The sequence below is a fragment of the Lathyrus oleraceus genome, chromosome 3, assembly GCF_024323335.1.
Source record: "Lathyrus oleraceus cultivar Zhongwan6 chromosome 3, CAAS_Psat_ZW6_1.0, whole genome shotgun sequence".
Lineage (NCBI taxonomy): Eukaryota > Viridiplantae > Streptophyta > Magnoliopsida > Fabales > Fabaceae > Lathyrus > Lathyrus oleraceus.
Genome location: NC_066581.1, coordinates 425,298,602 through 425,320,487, shown reverse-complemented (window position 1 = coordinate 425,320,487; position 21,886 = coordinate 425,298,602). Strand labels below are relative to the sequence as shown.

At 35.3% G+C, this 21,886-nt stretch overlaps 1 protein-coding gene across 2 annotated transcripts; it reads left to right on the top strand.

Annotated features, from left to right (window-relative positions):
* Positions 1-16,679: 16,679 nt before the first annotated feature.
* Positions 16,680-21,117, top strand: LOC127128026 (glucose-6-phosphate 1-dehydrogenase, cytoplasmic isoform). 2 transcript variants are annotated; one of them, XM_051057286.1, is made up of 16 exons: positions 16,680-16,847; positions 17,100-17,308; positions 17,384-17,469; positions 17,713-17,779; positions 17,879-18,065; positions 18,288-18,445; positions 18,535-18,603; positions 18,784-18,842; positions 18,952-18,988; positions 19,142-19,213; positions 19,380-19,527; positions 19,778-19,873; positions 19,998-20,068; positions 20,343-20,458; positions 20,570-20,615; positions 20,704-21,117. In XM_051057286.1, the coding sequence occupies exons 2-16, from the start codon at positions 17,135-17,137 to the stop codon at positions 20,869-20,871; spliced, it is 1,554 nt and encodes a 517-aa protein (XP_050913243.1). In that variant the 5' UTR covers positions 16,680-16,847; positions 17,100-17,134; the 3' UTR covers positions 20,872-21,117. The 2 variants fall into 2 exon arrangements, with proteins under 2 accessions (XP_050913243.1, XP_050913244.1); XM_051057287.1 differs by lacking the exon at positions 16,680-16,847 and adding an exon at positions 16,862-16,990.
* Positions 21,118-21,886: the final 769 nt, after the last annotated feature.

Sequence of the window (21,886 nt, the reverse complement as noted above, 5' to 3'; positions counted from 1 at the left end):
CTAGTTATTGATGCAACTAGTAAGACACACAAATGCACAATGCACAAGGGTACTTCTTCTCCCCCTAAACCTGTGCATACATAAAAAAAACAGCTACTGTAACTCTAACACCTGTACCAGCCAGAATGTCACACTGACATCTGCTATAACATCAACACCTGTGCACCATATCAGACATCCTTTTTGACATCTGCAAACAGAACAACAGAAACATTCTGTTTTAACACCTGTGCACTTCTTCCAATAATAACTGCACTTCTGTTCAGCCACATCCAACTTCCATATCAAGCACTTCTCCCCCTTTTTAGTCAAAATTGACCAAAGGTGAATAAATCTCATAGAATCTTTACCCCAATCACATCTTTCGCTACACCATACCTCACAAAACTCCATACTCTTTTTGTGAGAACTATCCCCAGACTCCTTTGATTGCTATAGATTCTCATACACACAGATCCCCAATTTTCCTCTTAAACATTCAAATTGATTGGCATCCAAGGCTTTTGTGAATATGTCAGCTAATTACCTCTCTGTAGGAACATGCTTCATTGCTATGATCTTTTCTTCCACAAGTTCTCTGATGAAGTGGTGCCTGATATCAATGTGCTTTGTCCTGCTGTGTTGAATAGGATTCTTGGAAATATTTATAGCACTCAGGTTATCACAGTATAATGTCATGACTTCTTGTGTGACATTGTATTCAAATAATATTTGTTTCATCCAGACCAGTTGAGAACAACTACTTCCCGCTGTTATGTACTCAGCTTCAGCAGTGGATAGAGATACACAGTTCTGTTTCTTGCTGAACCATGAGATCAGATTGTTTCCTAAGAAGAAACATCCTCATGATGTGCTCTTCCTATCATCAGCACTTCCAGCCCAGTCTGCATCACAGTATCCAGTCAACATAGATCCAAATCCATGAGTATATAACATCCCATAGTCACTGGTGCCATTGACATATTTCAGTATTCTCTTTACTTGGTTTATGTGACTGACTTTTGGTTCAGCTTGATATCTAGCACACACACCAACCGCAAATGCAATGTCAGGTCTGCTTGCTGTGAGATATAGCAGACTGACTGCCTATCATGCTTTTGTATAGACTTTGATCTACACCGACACCATTTTCATCTTTGGAGATTTTTACATGTGTAGGAGCAGGAGTTCTTTTGTGGCTTGCATTCTCCATGCCAAACTTCTTCATAATGTTCTTGGCATATTTGCTTTGAGATAAAAAGATAGAGTCTTCCATCTGTTTGACTTGTAGCCCAAGAAAATAAGTCAGTTCTCCAACAAGGCTCATCTCAAACTCAGATTGCATTTGTCTAACAAAGTGTTCAACCATCTACTCTGACATTCCACCAAATACTATGTCATCTACATATATTTTGTGCCACCATGAGTTTCCCTCCTTCATTCTTCACAAACAGAGTTTTGTCAATACCTCCTTTCTTGTATCCATTGTCAGTGAGGAACACTGTGAGCCTCTCATACCAAGCCCTGGGAGCTTGTTTTAACCCATAGAGGGCTTTCTTCAATCTGTACACATGTTTTGGAAGGTTTGGATTTGTGAAGCCTTTAGGCTGTTCAACATATACTTCTTCATTTAGGTAGCCATTTAGAAAGGCACTTTTTACATCCATCTGAAACAGTTTGAATTTCAGAATACATGCCACTCCAAGCAGTAATCTAATGGACTCAAGGTGAGCTACAGGAGCGAAAGTTTCATCAAAGTCAACTCCTTCAACTTGAGTATATCCTTGAGCTACCAATCTAGCTTTGTTTTTAGTAACAACCACTTGTTCATCAAATTTATTCTTGTATACCCACTTTGTACCTATGACATTTACTCCTTCAGGTCTAGGAACCAATTCCCATACTTCATTCCTTTTGAATTGACCTAACTCTTCTTGCATGGCATTGATCCAGAACTCATCACTCAAGGCTTCCTTGATATTTCTAGGTTCAATCTTTGACACAAAGCAGCCATGTGAGATTACTTCTCTTGATCTAGTAGTGACTCCTTTATTTGGGTCTCCTATGATAAGGTCTTTGGGATGATCCTTCTGAATTCTGATAGAGGGTCCCTTGTTGATTTTGTCATCTTCGGGTTCAGCTTGAGGTGGTTCTTCTTCCTTATTCTTGTCTGAGGAGTCAGCTGGAGAATCATTCAGAGATGTCTCGACATCGTCTGTGACATCAGTCTGTTGATCATCAACCACTACATTAATGGATTCCATCAACACATTAGTTCTGGAATTGAAGACCCTGTAGGCTCTGCTGTTTGTTGAATAGCCCAAAAATATTCCTTCATCACTTTTGGGATCCATCTTCCTTCTTTGCTCACGATCAGCTAAGATATAGCATTTGCTACCAAATACATGGAAGTATTTTACTGTAGGGTTTCTTCCTTTCCAGACTTCATAGAGAGTTGTGGGAGTCCCTTTCTTTAATGTCACTTTGTTGTGGACATAGCAGGCCGTGTTCATGGCTTCAGCCCAAAAATGATAGGGTAACTTCTTAGCATGAATCATAGCTCTGGCTGATTCTTGCAGAGTCCTATTTTTCCTTTCCACCACATCATTTTGCTGGGGAGTGATGGGGGATGAAACTCATGATGAATTCCTTCTGAAGAACAAAATTCAGCAAATTTGCTGTTCTCAAACTCCTTTCCATGATCACTTCTAATTTTGATAACAGGACTTTCTTTTTCCCTTTGAAGTTTCAGACACAGCTCCTTAAAGACTTCAAACACATTAGATTTTTCTCTTATAAAATTGATCCAGGTGTATCTGGAGAAATCATCCACCACCACATATGCATATTTCTTACCACCAAGGCTTTCTACCTGCATGGGTCCCATTAAGTCCATATGAAGTAGTTCCAGGACTTTGGTAGTTGTGTCATGTCTGAGCTTCTGGTGTGACATCCTTGTCTGTTTTCCAATCTGACATTCCCCACAAAATTTTCCCTCATCAATCTTTAAGTTGGGAATCCCTCTAACTGCTTCTACTGATATGATTCTCTTCATACCTTTCAGGTGCGGATGGCCCAATCTTTGATGCCATATCTTCACTTCTTCTTCTTTGGCTAAGGTACACATTGAAGAGTATCCAGTTTCTTGAGAGCTCCACATGTAGCAGTTGTCTTTGGACCTAACTCCATTCATGATTACTTTATTTTCTTTGTTAGTAATTAGACATTCAGTTTTTGTGAATTTTATATTCAGACCTTGATCACATAGTTGACTGATGCTTATAAGATTAGCAGTTAATCCCTTAACAAGTAGAACATCATTAAGGTCAGGAACTCCAGGGCAATCCAGCCTACCCATTCCCTTGATTTCCCCTTTTGCACCATCACCAAATGTAACATAACTCATGGCATGAGGATGGAGTTCAGTCAACAGGTTTTTATTCCCAGTCATATGTCTGGAGCAACCACTGTCAAAATACCAATCTTCTTTGACTGAGACTCTGAGGGAAGTGTGGGCTATTAGACTTGTGACCTTTGTCTTAAGAGCCCATTGCTTTCTGCTGACAGTCTTGTGAAGTTTGGACCTAGATTGGTGTTGAGACTGAACAGGACCAGGATAGCCATATAGCTTATAACAGAAGGGCTTCAGGTGGCCAAATTTTCCATAATATTGGCATTTCCATCTTTGATGGTTCCCTTTCTGCTGTTGTGACATCTGATGTGACATCTCAAGTTTGCTTTTACCATGGTTGCTCTTAGGTTTGGATTTTGATTTGCAACTGCACTCAGCCTTGAATCCAATGCCAGATTTGTTTCCAGTTATTTGCCCAGTCTAGAGAATCTTGTCTAGGGTGACAAATCCATTGTTAAGCATTTTTACATACTTAGTCATCTCATCTAGTTTGGAATTCAAGAATACAGCCTCAGTTTCCAATTTTGAGATGGTTTCCATATACTCTTTCTTCTCATTTTTCAGCTGAGCTATCACTTCCTTCTGTCTTTGAACTTGTCTGCACACTCCTGCCCTTCTGTGGCACCACTCTTTGTAGGTAGTGTCCAGCTCTTCAAAGGATCTTTCATCATCAATTGACTCTTCCTTAGACCCCCATCTTCCTGTCAAAGCATTCGCATGATTTGTAGCTTCTTCAGTTTCACTTCCATAAGACGAAGAGGCTACAAAGCTCCTCTTTTGTTTCCTGAGGTAGGTCCCAAATTCAATTTTAATATGACCATATCCATTACACTCATAGCACTGAACTTCTTTGGGCTTTTCTTCAGACTTTGTGGTCTTACCAAAGCTGTTGGATTTATTGATGTCAGATGTGATGTTTTTGACATTGCCCTTAGCTCTGACATCTACCTTTTTCATTAGTCTGTTGAACTGTCTTCCCAGCATTGCTATCTCATTTACCAGGTCTCCATCAATGTCGTGACCACCTACCTCATCTTCCTCTTCGGTGTTTGACATAAATGCTATGCTCTTGGCCTTCTTTTCAGCTCCATCACATATTCCCATCTCAAATGTTTGGAGGGACCCAATCAGCTCATCCACTCTCATATTTGAGATGTCTTGAGATTCTTCTATGGCTGTGACTTTCATAGCAAATCTCTTGGGGAGTGATCTTAATATTTTTCTTACCAGCTTTTCATCTGACATCTTCTCGCCCAAAGCTCCAGAGGCATTGGCAATTTCAAGAATGCTCATGTAAAATTCATGAATATTTTCATCTTCTTTCATTCTTAAGTTTTCAAACTTGGAGGTGAGCAGTTGAAGTCTAGACATCTTTACCCTGGATGTGCCTTCATGAGTGGTCTTGAGAGTGTCCCAAGCCTCTTTGGCTATTTCACTGTTATTTATCAGCCTGAAAATATTCTTGTCCACTCCATTGAAGATGGCATTCAGAGCTTTAGAATTTCCAAGAGCAAGATCATCCTCTTCCTTGGACCATTGTTCTTCAGGCTTTTTCTTAGTAGCGGCTTCTCCTTCTTTAGTAACAACAGGATGCACCCAGCCTGTCAAGACAGCTTTCCAAGCCTTGTTATCACGGGATTTTTAAAAGGCTACCATTCTTGATTTCCAATAGTCATAGTTAGAACCATCAAAAATTGGTGGCCTATGAACAGATCCTCCATCCCTCTCCATTGTACCAGAAAGTATTCTCCCTAGATCTCACCCAGAGCCAGAGCAGGATGCCTGCTCTGATACCAATTGAAATTCTGGTATCAGATATAAGATGTCGAAGATAATGTCACGACACTAATATCTGTTAATACACAATGGATAATTAAACAGAATTGTAAAGCAAATCACACAAGCAATTGTTAACCCAGTTCGGTGCAACTCACCTACGTCTGGGGGATACCAAGCCAGGAAGGAAATTCACTATAATAGAATTAGTTCAAAGACTATCCGTACACTTCACCAAGTTACAGTCTTTCTCACCTAATCTCTACCCGTGCAATTTCTACCTAAGCACTCTTAGATATGAGAACCCACTCACTTCCCTTACAATCACAAACCCGTGATCTTAAACAACAATCCCTTGTGAAAAGAAAATACTTTTCAATTACAAACTCTTGATTTTACTTCACAGTTTCAATCAAGAAGACACACTCTTGATCTTACTTCAAAGCTTTGATCAAGAGGACAAATAAGTCTATTTCAATCATCAATGGATGACTTGAATGACCTACAGACACAAACCCTAGCTCTCTCTCTAAATTTCGCTCAGTCTTGGTTGTGTGTACAATCAGGTTTTCTGAGTCCCTTTTTATAGAAACAATGGACATCTTGAAAACCCTAAATATATTTTTCCAATCAAATCTTTTTATAACAGCTGTATAGATCTCCCTGGAAAATAAGTAAATCTGGTTGAAATCCCTGATAGAATGCGCCAGCTAGCCATATCTTCAATCAACCAATGATTGCCATTAATTGTGCAATCACAAAACACCAGACATTCATACTGAATGTTCTGTGTACAGGATGTCATGACATCGGGTCTGACATCTGGAAAAATCCTGCATAATCCAATATCCTTTTAAAGCAGGTACATCCATATCAGATACCATGACATTGTGTATGTCATCTGAAACAATCCTGCATGAACATGTCTTCCAGTTAAGCTCCAGCAGGTACACCTAATATCAGAAGCCTTGTCATTTTATGTGCAATTCTGAAACAATCCTGCTTGCATATGTTCTTTAACTCCAGCAGGTACATAGGATATCTTATGCTAATACATCACACAAGACATCTTGTGAACACTCTTTGTTTTACCAAAATTGCTGCCAACACTTAGAATCAACACCAAACCTTTTGAATTTTGGCCAAAAATAGCAAGTTGTGCATGGGCATTGAATTAGGCTCAAACAATGATGCAATCCACTCCCAATTCGTGCATACTTGGTACTGAAATCATCACATGTAAGCATGCAAAAAGAAATTATCATTTGAGTTTAAAAATTGCCAAAACAAACCCAACAAAGGAACCATGCACATTCTTGTCCAAATGAAATGATCTTCGATGATTTGGAAAGGTGGCATCAAGGGGAACAACTTTGATGTTGAACACTTTTACATTTAGAGCTTGGATCATGATGAATTTTGAGGTGGAAGTTGGAGAAATCAAACATGGTTGAAAATTTTCGAAGTACAAAGTCAAATGACCACTTTTTCCATCATGAATAACTTTTGCTATGAGCTCCAAATGAAAATAGTTTCTTCACCAAAGTTGTATCTATTTAATTTTTATTCAATTTGGTAATAAATTTTACATCATTTGGATTTGGCATGAGGGACTTATGCATTTTAGAAGTTGAGGAAAATTGCTTGTTCAGTGATGATGGCCCAAAATGACCTATAATGTTTCTTCTTGGCACATGACCTTGCAAGTTGATTTTGACATTTCTCAAAGAATAAAAGTTGGAGAAGATAACTTTAAATTGATCATGAAACTTTTATGCTCTTCATATCATAAAAATTGAGGAAGTTATGGTCCTTTGAAGTTGACCTCCTAACTAGGGCACTGACAAAATGACCAATAATCTTTCACCATAAAAAATGACTTTCCACGAAAAACTAGCTCTTAATGTCAACATTAAAGTTGTTTTGAATGTCATAAGGAGTAACATTTCTATTTTAAGCATTTTCATATGACAAATATTGTAGGAGATAGGGTCTAGGGAACCCCAGTTTTGACGAGTTGACTTTCTATGGTCAACCTCTTTGAACCAACTTGAAGTTATATTGATATTTGGGACTTATGGAATCATATATGCATAAAATAATTTATAATGAAGTATCCCTTGATATATTTGATAACTTGTTGAAGAAACTTGTTGAGGAAGTCACACAAGATACCCAGATGAATTATGGCTTCCAAGGCAAACAAGCTTCAAACTCTTGATGAATTCTTGATCAAAATGATAAATGAAGAACACGGGGATCCATATATGATGTTTAGAACCATTGTGAACCATTCCTTGATTGATCTATTGTCATGAGGGCTTCAAACCCTAACTATGAGATTGATAGGGTATAAGTGGATACACACACTACCTACAAAAGAAACACAACTATACATGGACATATTTTTGGTATTTTGGTTAGTAAGAAAAAGAAAGTAAAGTATGATACAATCAAATATGCTTGGTGATCTCTCCCAATGCAAACCTAATGAATGAGGGGTAAGGAGGATGCCAAAGTGTGATCCCAAAGCCAATGCAAATGATGAGATAACATGAGGAATCTTAGGATCAAAATTGGGGTCTTACACCAATTAGTGGTGGCTGCCATAGAACCTCGAAAATAGAAATAAGATTAGGAGGTTTGATCTTAACATCAAAATGCTTGAGAATGAAAATGTCTTTCACAGAGGAATTTGAATATTTGTTTATAGAATTACCAGTCAATCTAACCATGGATGAAATGGAAGCAATGTATGTTTTATAATGAGTTATAATCCCTTTGAATCTACAGTTATTCCTAGATGTCGAGATGACATTGATGGAATGGATAACCCTAGTAGATACCACAACATGGCATTGGGGAGGCCAATTTTGAAGGAAGCAATCCTAGTAGTCATACATAAAGCCAATACGAGGATTTGAGTCAATTGTGCTAGAGAGCCAATGCCAAATGTTTTTATCATACTCACAATGGAAGAACAAATGTTGTAGTGTTTCCAAGTTCTTACAGCACAAAGAGCACATTGATGTTAAGTTGAGATCTTTGTTGGATAAAACATCATCAATATGAATCTTACCATGAATAAGCCTCCATGCCAACAAAGCTGTAGAATAAGGGATATAGTGGTTCATAAGAATGTTTGTTCTAAACAAAAACAAGGGAATATTTGGAAAGATAAACATAAGAACTCTTAAGGGTAATAACACTGGAGTCCAAAAGATTCCAAGTCCTTTGATCTTCCTTGGGCTCCAAGGGAAGCACACAAGTATTGATGAAGTTTAACAAGCTCAAAAAGACCAATAATGGATTTTGAGGGATGTATCAAACAAAGTTAGATAGGTAATCGCCAACTTTGACCAAGCTAGTATTCCATAAAATGATGGTAAGAAGATAAATCAAAGGTCTGCTAAACCAACAATCCAACCAAAAGTTGATGCATTTTCTATTACCAAGGATCCAACTAGAATAATCCATTACAGTTACATGGTGCCCCTTTATGCCACATAAAAGAGAATAAAGTATATAATGATTAATATATATAGGATTCCTCGTAACTCTAGAGAGAAAGGCGATCAAACTTTTTTCCAAAGAACATGAATCCCGTTTCCCAATACATTTTAAGGTTAACAACATCATTAATAATTCAAAAACCTCCTTTAAAAGTAGGCATGCAACATTTGTAACAAGCTATTAGAGGATTTAACTTACCACCCTCACTTATACCTTACACCCCACAATTTTAATTTCCAAAAATATAGTTACTTTATTTACCAACCAAATTTTACTTTTACTCCAAATAGTTCACTCTTACTAACATATACCAAAAACGAAATTTTTGGTAGTACAACCAAAATTTTTGATACGCATTTTTGGAAATTCTCACATTTATACTGGAAATTGTGCAAATTAAGCTAAATTGTGAAAATTAAGCTAAACCAATACCTCCTTTAAAATTAGGCATGAAACATATTAAGCTAATAAAATTGTGCAAATTAAAAAGTGTAAAGTTTTTTTAATAAAATAATTAGTTTTTTTTAGCAAAAATCTCGATACCTTGCGTTCTAGAATATTTTCTCAATTATTATATTTTGAAGTTCTAAAACACTATTAGTTATACCATTTAAGTATAATTATCTTCACTACCAAGAACTACCATATTGTTGGAAATTCACCAATTTCCCTTCAAGAAATTCACAAAAATCTATGGAGAATTCCGAACTGAAACTCGATGAGCAAGAAGCAATCTTTTTGATTGACTACTCTTCTTGTTCTTCACTCTTTGCTCAAGTGAATCAAACAACCTTGGTTGCAAAGTTTTGCTACACAATGGTAATGAAAAGAAACAAAATTGAATTGGGGAAGAAAGAGAGATTAAGATTTTCGAATATGGAAGAAGAAGAAGAAATTTTTGTAGAGTAACTCTCTGCTCTAAAAATGAGATTTTATTCAACTATCCAACTGCACTTCTGTTGTGTCTTACATTCAATAAGGGTTACACCTTATTTATATATTTTGGGCTTGCTTGCTAACACTGCAAAATTGGGTCTAAGTAAAAATCCATGTTGAGGCTAACTCCCCGACATTTTGACACCTAGGTATTCCGACAACAACATGCTTCAACACCATGAATTACATTCTCAACACACCATTTAATTCATTGTTTTTAAGCTATCTATATTCATCATAGACCTTAACTTCTTAAACACTTCGACTTACACTCCTTTCGTCATGATATCTGCAATTTGATTCTCAATTCTGCAGTGTTCCAAGTTCAACTTCCCATTAGCTACTTGCTAACGAAGATAGTAAAACCTCATTTTGATGTGCTTACTTCGTCCATGCTCTATCAGATTCTTCTTTAGATTGATAACAAACATGTTGCCGATCTTCATGGTAATCGCTCCATGATTCTTCCCTGTAATTTTTTCGTCCAAATTCACCATCCAAGTTGCTTGATATGCACAAAGAGAAGAAACTATGTACTCTGCTTCAAGTGATGAAAGTGCTACTAGTGGTTCCTTTTTCGAACTCCAAGCAACTGGTGCACCACCTAGCATAAAAACATAACCACTTGTGGATTTTCTATCCTCAGCATCACTACACCAACTTGAGTCGGTGTATCCCACTAGCTTGCATTCTTTTCCTTCATCAGCTACATGAAAAAATTCCATAGTTGAGAGTTTCTTTCAGATACCTTAGTATCCTCTTCTTCGCTGCTAGGTGTGATACCTTTGGCTTCTGCATGAATCTACTCATGATACCTACAATATATGCTAGACCAGGCCTTGTGTGATAAAGATATCAAAGTGATCCAATGAGTCTTCTGTACAGCGTTGGATCGACATCATCTTCATCTGTGTCTTTCAACAGTTGCAATCTGGGCTCAGCTGGATTTGAAGTAGGGTTACAATCTTGCATCTCAAATCTCTTGAGTATTTCATCTACATATCTTCTTTGGTGCATCATCAAGCCTCTACTACTCTTATAGAATTCGATGCCAAGGAAGTATGAGAGATTTCCCAAGTCTGACATTTCAAATTCCCCACTTAGGTCATGTTTGAAATATTCGATCTCCTTCTTGCAACTTCCTATTATCAATAGGTCATCGACATAGAGATATAGTATAAGCAACTCACTATTGATTTTTCTTACATATACTCCTTGTTTAGTTGTGCACTTCACAAATTCCTTATATCGTAGGAAACTGTCTATCTTTTTATCCCAAGCTATTGGAGGCATGTATACCTTGCTTTCTTCGCCATGTTTCACAAACTCAACTGGTTGTATAACACAAAATTCTTCATCTACGGGGCCATTCAGGAATGCATATTTCACATCCATATAACATGTGTGCCAGTTGTTCATGTTTGCTAGACCAACAACAAATTTGATTGTTTCGATTCTAGCCACAGGTGCGAAAACTTCATTGAAGTCAATTCCTTCCTTATGAAGAAATCCTTTCGCCACAAGTCTTGCCTTGTGTCAAGTTACTTCACCTTTGGGATTCAACCTCACCTTATTTACCCACTTCAGATCGATTGCCTTCTTTCCTTGAGACAATTCGACAAATGACCAAGTGTTGTTGACTTTGATAGACTCCAGTTCCTCATTCATTGCTTTCACCCACTTCAAATCCTTTAATGCTTCAGTTGCATTGTCTGGTTTAAAATATGCATATAAAGTATAGATTACTAGATCAACTTCATCATCTACCACATCATCTGATGTAATCACATGTTTTTGCAACCTTGCAGACATGTGTCTTGTCCTTTGAGGTCTGCTTGTGCTTGCTTGACTTCTGACTTCTTCTTGTCGAACTTCTATTTCGACTTCACTTGCTGGTTCTTCACATAAGATTCTCACTGAATCCTTATTGAAATTTTAGGTCCAATCTCATTCCTTAAGACCATTTATGATCACGTCCCTGCTGATCACTACTTGCTTGTTTCATGGGTTAAACAACTTGTAACCTCTAGTCGAATGATACCCTATTAAGGATCATCTGACTCGACTTGTCATCAAGTTTTCTTCTCAACTGATCTATCACATGTCTATGTGCTGTAAATCCAAATACTTTAAGATGACTCATGCTAGTATTGAAACCAGACCAACATTCTCCTGGCGTGATCCCATCTAGCTTCTTCGTTGGACATCTGTTTAAAATATATGTTGTTGTTGACACAACTTCTCCCCATAATTCTCTGGGTAGATGCTTGCCTTTAAACATACTTATCACCATATTCATGATGGTTCTATTCTTCATTTTTGTAGTTCCATTTTGCTGTGGAGTTTAGGGTGGCACCACCTCATGCACATTCCCTTCTTTCTTAGATAACATGTCGAAATATTTCAACACACATTCTCCGCCACAATTAGTCCTCAGAATCTTGAGCTTTTGACCATTTTTCTTTCGACCATAGATTTAAACTTGGAAAATACCTCGATCACTTCACTTTTCTTCTTGACTAGGTAAGTCTACAATTTTCGACTGAAATAATCTAGGAAATTTGACAAAGTATCTGTTACCTCCAATCAAATCCACCTGGATATGACAACACACATCAAAGTATATGACTTCAAGGATTGCCTTTGACTTGCTTTCTGCATCCTTGCTGAAGATGTTCTTGTGCTGCTTTGCCTGCACGCATTCCTTACATACTTCATTTGGAATGTCTATTTTTGGTAACCCTGAAACCATTATTCTTCTCTTCAGATCTCTGATGTCTTTGAAGCTGAGATAGCCAAGTCTATAGTGCCATATCCATTCATCTCTGCTAGCTGAAGTTGCAAGACACTTGTGCTCCATCACATTAAGTTCAATCCTGAAGGTTCTATTCTGAGACTTAGGTGCTTTTAAGATTAATATTTCACATGAGTCAAGAACTCTCATCATCTTATCTTCAACCGAAACTTTGTAGTTTTTTCGACCAACTGCCATATGTTGAGAAAATTACTTTTCATGTCTGGTATGTACAATACATTGGAAATTACTGACCTCTTGCCATCTTTTCTCATAATCAGAACATCACCAATACCTTCAGCTGCTAGAGTATTGTCATTTGAAAATTTTACCATGTTCTTCATTGAGGGTTTCATGTTGACAAACCAATATTGCCTACCAGTCATGTATGATTAGCATCCTGAGTCCAAGTACTATGGGTCCCGGAATCTTTCTGCATCTTTTGTTGTGACCATCAGCAACATCTTTTCTTCTTCATGCTTTGCAAACTTTGCATTGTTATCTTGATTCTTTTGTTTTTCAGGACAATCATTAGAGTAGTCACCATACTTCTAACAATTAAAACACTGAATGTGACTTTTGTCATGTTTTCTACCCCCACCTCTTCCTCTACATGTAGTACCACCTCTTTTGTTGCTTTGGTATGAGAGCTTTCTTTGATTCGACCAACCTCCTTCTTGTTGATTTCGACCAGTCAAATGGTTGTAGCCACTTCTAACTGTGTAGTCGAACCACTTCCACTTACCTTTATTTTCTCTTGCTGATTGTGCATGCAAATCCATATCACTCTTCGACTTGCCTGCAACTCTTTTAGACATTCTTTATTCATGAGATTCAAGCGTTCCTTGAAGCTCTTCTTTTGTCAATGTTGAGGAATCTTTTGACTCTTCTATGGCTACTACCATGTGGTTGAACTTTGGAGCCAATGACCTTAAGATCTTTGAAACAACTGACCTTGATGTCAACACTTCTCGACATACCTTGATTTGATTCACCCATTTTGTAGCCCTATTGAAAAAATCAGTTATGCTTTCATTGTCTTCCATCTGAAGCAATTCATACGTTCTTTTGTGAGTTTATAATCTCACTTCTTTCACCTTTTATGCGCCTCCAAACGATTTTTAATAATTTCCCATGCTTCTTTTGCTGATTCAACATCACTAACCTTTTCAAAATTGTCTGCATCAATGCATTGTTGATCATAAAGAGAGCTTTATAATCTTTATTCTTCAATTCTTTGTGTGTGACCTTTTCTTCACCCGTCGTGTTTGCTGCAAGCGACGTCATTTCCTCTTTCACAAGATCCCAAAGATCTTGATAGCAAAAGACAATATTTATCTACTTGCACCAATTCTCGTAATTGTGATTCTTTAGAATTGGGAGACTCACTGGAAAATGCACATTTAGATGATTCATCACCATCATGTATTTCTTTCCACGAATCGCTCAGTCAGTGCTCTGATACCAGATGTTGGAAATTCACCAATTTCCCTTCAGGAAACTCACCAAAACCTATGTAGAATTCTGAACCGAATCATGTTCTTCAGTCTTCACTAAGAATCAATATTTCTGATTGATTACTCCTCTTGTTCTTCACTCTTCACTCGAGTGAATTAACCAACCTTGATTGCAAGATTTCACTGCACAATGGTAATGAAAATAAAAAAAGATTGCATTGGGGAAGAAAGAGAGATTAGGGTTTTCGAATAAGGAAGAAGAATAAGAAATTTCTACAGAGTAACTCTCTGCTCTCAAACTGAGATTTTATTTAAGTGTGCAACCGTACTTCTGTTGTGTCTTACAATAAATAAGGGTTACTCCCTATTTATAGATTTTGGGCTTGCTTGCTCCTCAAGCAAATCCCAAGTATCTAATTATGCTAACACTGCAAAGTTGGGCCTAAGTAAAAATCAATGTCGAGGCTAACTCCCTGACACTTCGACACCTAGGTGTTTCGACAATAATATGCTTCGATACCATGCATTATATTCTTAACACATATTTAGTACATAAAACAACTATCATACCAGAACGATTTTCAGAACATACAACAACAACCAACTACTACCATATCAATATATAAATTAATTATGAATAAACACACCTAACAAAATTTGGGATCTTCCTTTGTCAAAGATGAGAGTGCATCTTAAGAGAACGACATTCCACCGCTGTTTGACATTGAAATATAAGTTAGGGTTTAGATTTGTTTTTCTCTTCAAAAAAACAAACCGAATCAAAGAATACCTAGTGAAGTTAGAATTCATTTTCGTCTTCGCTGGATATTGTTTTTTGGGTTTCAAGCGAATCGTCTTCTTTGCTAGTATCGTCTTCTAAGTTTCTTTGCTGGTATCGTCGTCTTATTTGTTGCTCTTCAAATTGTGTCGAACCAAATACTTGAGTTTCTTTTTAACAAATGTCTTAATTAACATTACATTAATTTAATACAATTAATGAATAAAATATCATTAAAAATAACTTTAAATTTAATTTATTAAATAAAAATTATATTAATGAATAAAATATCTTTTTATTTCATGTCACATCATCACATTAATGTCACATATTAAAAAATGGAATGAAAGACCAAATCTAATTAAAAAAATAGGGTAATGCTAACTTGTGCCCCAAGGGCACAAGTTAAGAGATGAGTATAAAAATAAATTCTTGGAAAATATGTATTGAATTTATTAGAAACTTATCATTAATAATTTTATTTATTTTTTCAAAACAAATTTTCTATTATAGGATTTCTTAACATGTGCCATTGGGACACAAGTTAGCATTATCTAAAAAAATAAATAGGAGATTGATTTCGTGAGTTTGAAAAAATAGGAGAACCAAAACTATAATTTAGTCTAAAAATTAAATGTTGCACCGTCTTAATTAATTAAATTATTTGAATAATATTCTTTAATAGTTAAAAATTAATAAAATTATATGTAAATGTATTAATTCTTATAAAGTCAATGCCATGATTTGATAAAGTGTATTTATATATTTTTTATATGATTATTTTTACTTTATTAAATAAAAAACTTAATTAATTATGTATCTAATACAATCTAGTTATTTATTTCATATTAATGAATTAAATAGTTTATTAAAACAAAAATATTTATAAAAATAATGATGTCTTTCGGATTAAGTAAATATACTCAAAACAAGTTTTTTTTTAACAATCCATTAGTGATCAAGATTAGAATAACTGATAAAATATTTTGAAAAATAAGATAATTTGGAAGATTCTTTTTTCAAATAATCAAAAATTTTAAATAAAATACACAGATAACCGATCTTCTAAAATTTTAACAAAGTAACCATATTTTTGAACAAACAAAATGTTTTAAACAAAATAAATTTATCACAAAGAATGCGCTAAAAAGAGCCATTATCTCTGGCACATACAATAATGACATGCCAATGGTACTATAGCATGCATTCTTCACTAAGAGCATGTGTATTTGTTTTTTTTAAAATTAAATTAATAACAAAATAATAATAATAAAAAATAAAAAATAAAATTCTAATATTATTTTATAGAATTATACAATGATTGAAGATAATTTTAATAGTATGTTCGATTGTAACGACCATCGATTCCATCCTCCGATGCATTCGCTTGTCGTCGATGCCTCGCACGATTTTCTTGAAGTGTCTATGGAATCTTCTAGTATTTTTTGTTGAAGTATTTGGTAAGAATATGTATTATATGTCATTATCCAAACACAATCTTAAAAGTCATTCAATGTAAAATGGATGACCGTAATGACCGAACAAATTTTTTTATAATTAAAATAATAATATTATAATAATAAAAAAATATTAAATAAAAAAATTAGATTTTAATATTATTTTATAAAATATAATTATCAAATTGAAAAGAATTTTAATGACTCGTTCGATTATTGAAATCGATTACCGTTACAACTGAGCGGATCATTAAAATTCTTCCAAATCGTTGTGTAATTCTATTTTATGGAATACTATTAAAATATAATATTTTTATTTAATATTCTTTTTATTAATTTAATTTAAAAAAACAAATACATATAAAAGTTGGAGGTATTGATGCATATTTGAAACATTATTATTTTGATAAATAATTTAAAAGATTGGCTATTTAAGTATTTTTTATTTTTTGAAAAACTTGTTTATTTAAAAAAATATTAATTTGGAAAGTTAATTAAAAAAAATGGATTTTCTAATTAAAAAAGAAAAAGCGAATCAAAGAATGTTAATATTAAAAAAAAATAAAAAAATAAAAACGTCATGAATGGGGTCGATGACCAGTGAGTTGAATGAATGAAGCTACTATACAAGAAGAAGGGAGTTGGTGAATGAATGAAGCTACTAACTGTCGCTACCCACTTTTCTCTTTCTTTTTAAACTAACTCGTTACTCTCAGAACAACCTCTTCAACAACAACTATACCAGGTACACAACTACTCTTTCAGCTACCTCAATTTCATCATTTCCTAACTTGTTTGTTTTTCCTTTGCATGTCAACAAATCTTTCATAAATTTCTGTTTTCTTTTATATTCTAACTCAGATTTGTTTACCACTTCATGCCAAAAGGGTACTTTTATGCATGTTTTTTTGTGTTACTGTGTGATTTATGATAGTTTGTCTGATTCAACATTCTTGTTGTTTTGTTTATCTCTTACTATGTTTCATTTGACTATCAGATATAAATAAATCACAGAAGCAATACTCCTAGAAGATGGGAACAAATGAATGGCATGTTGAAAGAAGATCTACCTCTGATACTGATTCTCCTTTAGCACCAAGAAGAGACGTGCTTGAAACTGGAACACTTTCAATTGTTGTTCTTGGTGCTTCTGGTGATCTTGCTAAGAAGAAGACTTTTCCTGCACTTTTTCACCTGTATAAACAGGTAATTCGATCGATCGCTGTCTTCATCTTTTTATTCAAGATGATTATCTTCTAACATAGGTGTTTTGATTTGCAGGATTTGTTGCCATCCGATGAAGTTCATATTTTTGGTTATGCAAGGTCAAAGATCTCTACCGATGAATTGAGAAACAAATTGCAAAGGTGCGAATCTTTTTAGAAAAAACATGTTAGATATAGTTTATTCAACATATTTATGGATCTCGATTTTCTCATAGACAAACAACTTTGTTTTTGTGAACTGCAAATCATGATTTTTCGCTCACTGCTTCTTTCGTAAAAGTGTTTGATCGACAATATGTTTTATGATAGTCTTATTGATTCATCTAAATGCATGTTTGAACTGTTTGTGATCGTAATTCGTAACAATTATGGTTTAACATGCAGCTATCTTATTCCAAAGAAAGATGCTTCCCCTAAAGACTTACATGATGTATCGGATTTTTTACAATTGGTTAGCACCGGCTGTCTCTCAATATTTACTCATGTCTTACTTCAAAATTCCGATTGGTCTAAAGTAACAATTCTCTGTCTTCCTTTGTCTTGCTTATAGGTTAAATATATAAGTGGCGGTTACGATTCTGAGGAAGGCTTTCGCTTGTTGGATATAGAGATTTCTGAGCATGAGTATTTGAAAAATAGTAAAGAAGGTTCATCTCGAAGGCTTTTCTATCTTGCACTTCCTCCTTCCGTGTATCCGTCTGTTTGCAAGATGATCAAGACTTATTGCATGAATAAATGTAAGATGTTATGATTTATGGTATTAATATCTATTTTCTTTGCAAAATATGCTTTCAAAGGCCTAGTAGCATTGTTGGACGGAGAAAATACTAAGGGTTAATGGAGATGAAAGAGTTATAGGATCGGGATTCAAACCCTGGTGAAGAAGAAAATACTCTTTTTTGACAAGAATATCAAAGCATCGACTAATTCATTTTACTTTTCATGGTTCCTTCTATTAGCTGATCTTGGTGGATGGACACGTGTTGTTGTTGAGAAACCCTTTGGTAGGGATCTAGAATCTGCAGAAGAACTCAGTAATCAGATCGGAGAGTTGTTTGAAGAACCACAAATTTATCGTATTGATCACTACTTGGGAAAGGAACTAGTGCAGAACATGGTAACAAATGAATATATAATGGCTTACATCTTTGTTTTCTTCATGAATTCCATCCATCCAGGCCATTTTAATATGACTTATATTTGCAGTTAGTACTTCGTTTTGCAAATAGGTTCTTTTTGCCTCTTTGGAACCGCGACAACATTGACAATGTGCAGGTGAGAATTTTTTGAACTGTAAATGTTTCAAACTCGAGTTGAGATAACTTAGACTTATGAGCTTTAGTAATCCATATTTCGTTCCATTATATATTGTTTCTTTGCTAACTTATCTACCACATTATCAAAATTGAAATGCCAGAAATTTAAACTTGTGTTTCGGTGTTGATTCTATGGCAGATAGTATTTCGGGAGGATTTCGGAACTGAAGGCCGTGGTGGATATTTTGATCAATACGGGTATGTCTAAAGTTTTGTTTTAATAATTTTCTCAAGTCACTAGAAATTCTAACTGTATTTATTTTTTATTGGACGGAATTTATTCATGTATTTATTTTTTATTTGACAGAATTATTCGAGATATTATTCAAAATCATCTGTTGCAGGTAAGGCCTTGATTTCATAATGAAATAGACTTGATTTCGCCATTGCAGTTATTGTCGTGTTCGTGTATGTTGGTCAAGAGATTTTAAGTCTTTCAAATGTAAGGAATCTGATTAAGAGTGTGTTTATGTGTTGCTTATTTTCTACCAACTCAGGTTCTTTGCCTGATTGCTATGGAAAAACCTGTTTCTCTCAAGCCTGAGCACATTCGGGATGAGAAAGTGAAGGTATGTCTTTTTCATTTCAATTCTCCATAAATTATTAGTCTCTTCTGTCTTTACCGGATAAGACTTGGTTGTTGTTGTTATATGTGTTATGTTTACCTTTTCTGAGACAGGTCACGTCATTCGTCTTTAAACTAATAACACTTTCTGTCTGCGTTGAAAACTACAGGTTCTCCAGTCAGTACTCCCTATTAGAGATGATGAGGTTGTCCTTGGACAATACGAAGGCTATAAAGATGACCCAACTGTCCCTGACGAGTCAAATACTCCGACTTTTGCAACTGCTATTCTGCGGATACACAATGAAAGATGGGAAGGTATGATAACGTTTTCATCGTTTTATTCTCGAAGAAATATAAGGCCTATTTGGTGGCTAGGATAAGGGAGTCTAGAGACACGGTATGATAAGTTAATCCTAAATATTATCCTGTCATGTCGTCTCTCTAGTTAAAATACTTATTCTAGATACCAGATGGACCTTCAAATTCTCTCCGTGCGTAACAAATTTTGAAAGTGATTCTCTGCTAAACATTTTTTTATATTCGACAATTTACTTTTTTGCATCAGGTGTTCCTTTCATTATGAAAGCAGGGAAGGCTCTAAATTCTAGAAAGGCAGAGATACGGGTTCAATTCAAGGATGTACCTGGTGATATTTTTAGGAGTATGTACTTTACTATACCTTACGTGTTCAATTCAAAAATATTCGCTAGCTAATATTCTACATTGTCTTGATAACAGATAGCGCTTTTGTCTTCAAAATATTAACATCATGTTACCAATTTTAGGTAAAACGCAAGGGAGGAATGAGTTTGTTATCCGCCTACAACCTTCTGAAGCTATTTACATGAAGTTTACGGTATGTCAATCATTCTAATGATCCATAATGTGAAATGAGTTGATTAATCGGTAAATGGTAGTAAAAGTTTAGTCTTAAGTGGTGTGAAAACGAGTATGAATTTGACTACAAAACATGCTAATACTTGACTTTCTGCAACTTACATGCACAACTGGTTCTGTATCAGAACTATGTCTATGAGTAGTTAAATTCTTTAGGCTATTGACATAAAATACTTTAACTAATTTAATGATATTTCTGTGAGTGGAATTATAGTTTAATGTCTTGCGTGCAGGTTAAACAACCTGGACTGGAGATGTCCGCGGTTCAAAGTGAACTAGACTTGTCATATGGGCAACGATATCAAGGGATAACCATTCCAGAAGCTTACGAGCGTCTTATTCTTGACACGTATGTTCTTTTTCAATAGCATGCATTGTCTAGAAATCAATTCAGTTATCAGATAGAAATATATTTACATGAGTCATTATGTGACAATGAGAATTGGATTATTTTATACAGAATTAGAGGTGATCAGCAACATTTCGTTCGCAGAGATGAATTAAAGGTAGGACTCTCACATTGTTTTATACACTATTGCAACAACATTGTGATTCGTAAAGATTTTGAATGACGGTATTTTGGTTTTGTATCAGGCATCGTGGGAGATTTTCACGCCGCTTTTACACAAAATTGATAGAGGGGAGTTGAAGCCAATTCCTTACAAGCCAGGAAGTAGAGGTCCCGCAGAAGCTGATGAGTTATTAGAAAAAGCTGGTTATGTTCAAACACATGGTTATATATGGATTCCTCCTACCTTATAGAGAGTCATCAAATGGAATAAGCTTATAAGTATGCAATAAGTTTGAGAAATTTCCCTTGTCTCTTTTTTGGGGTGTATATCAAGCATTTAAGCATGTCTTTGTTGACACTGTTAGTGTAATAATAGATTTGAGTCTGAATGCAAAGTTGCGAATAAATGGGAAATGTATGTGGTTTTGTGAAAACGACTTGTGAATTCTGTTTGTTCCTCACTTGAGATAACTCACTATCAGATGTGAGTTGAAGAAGATTGATGTATGTGCTTTTGTACTATTATGTTCTTGCTACGTCCTAGCCCGAAGTTTTGGGACGGCTCATATAGCTTTATGCTAAACTAGAGTTTGCGTAACTCTAGCTTTATGCTAATCAGATAAGTGAAGAATAGCTTCATTAAGGAACTGATCCGAGCAAATACCTTTTGTGACAAGTAAATCAAAATTTTATTTACTACAGATAATTGAAGAATGGCTTCATTAAGGAAGGGTTTTGCATACAAGGATAAACCTGTGCTTATGATTAATACATTTAAATATTTTGAGAATTATAATAGCATGGATTGAATTTAAATAATTTATCACAATTGTTCATCAAGAGTGATGCAAAGATGCAAATCTCTGGTGCAATTGTATGGGGTGGATCTGCAAGATTAACACTCTAACGCCTAAGTGAGTCGGTGGATAAAAAGTGGTAGTGTGAATTATGATTGAAATCATTCCTTTGGCTGCACGTGTGATGGTTTATATACCGTGGGCGATAATTGGGTTTGTGCAGTATTGGGTAAGTTATCTGCCTATGATTTTGTTTCATCGTTTGTTCGCGTACGAATTTGTTTCATCGTTTTATTCGCCTTGGTAGCTTGTTTATCCTTACCCATATCTTAGTTGGAAACTGGCTAGGGGTCGGATCCTCTTCCCTACCCCATGTTTTAGTTTGGTTCAGGTTCGACATGTCATAAGCTTCACCTCATACACTTTGGAATGGTTAGCTACCAAGAAGGGGTGTGCTTGTTATGGCTTC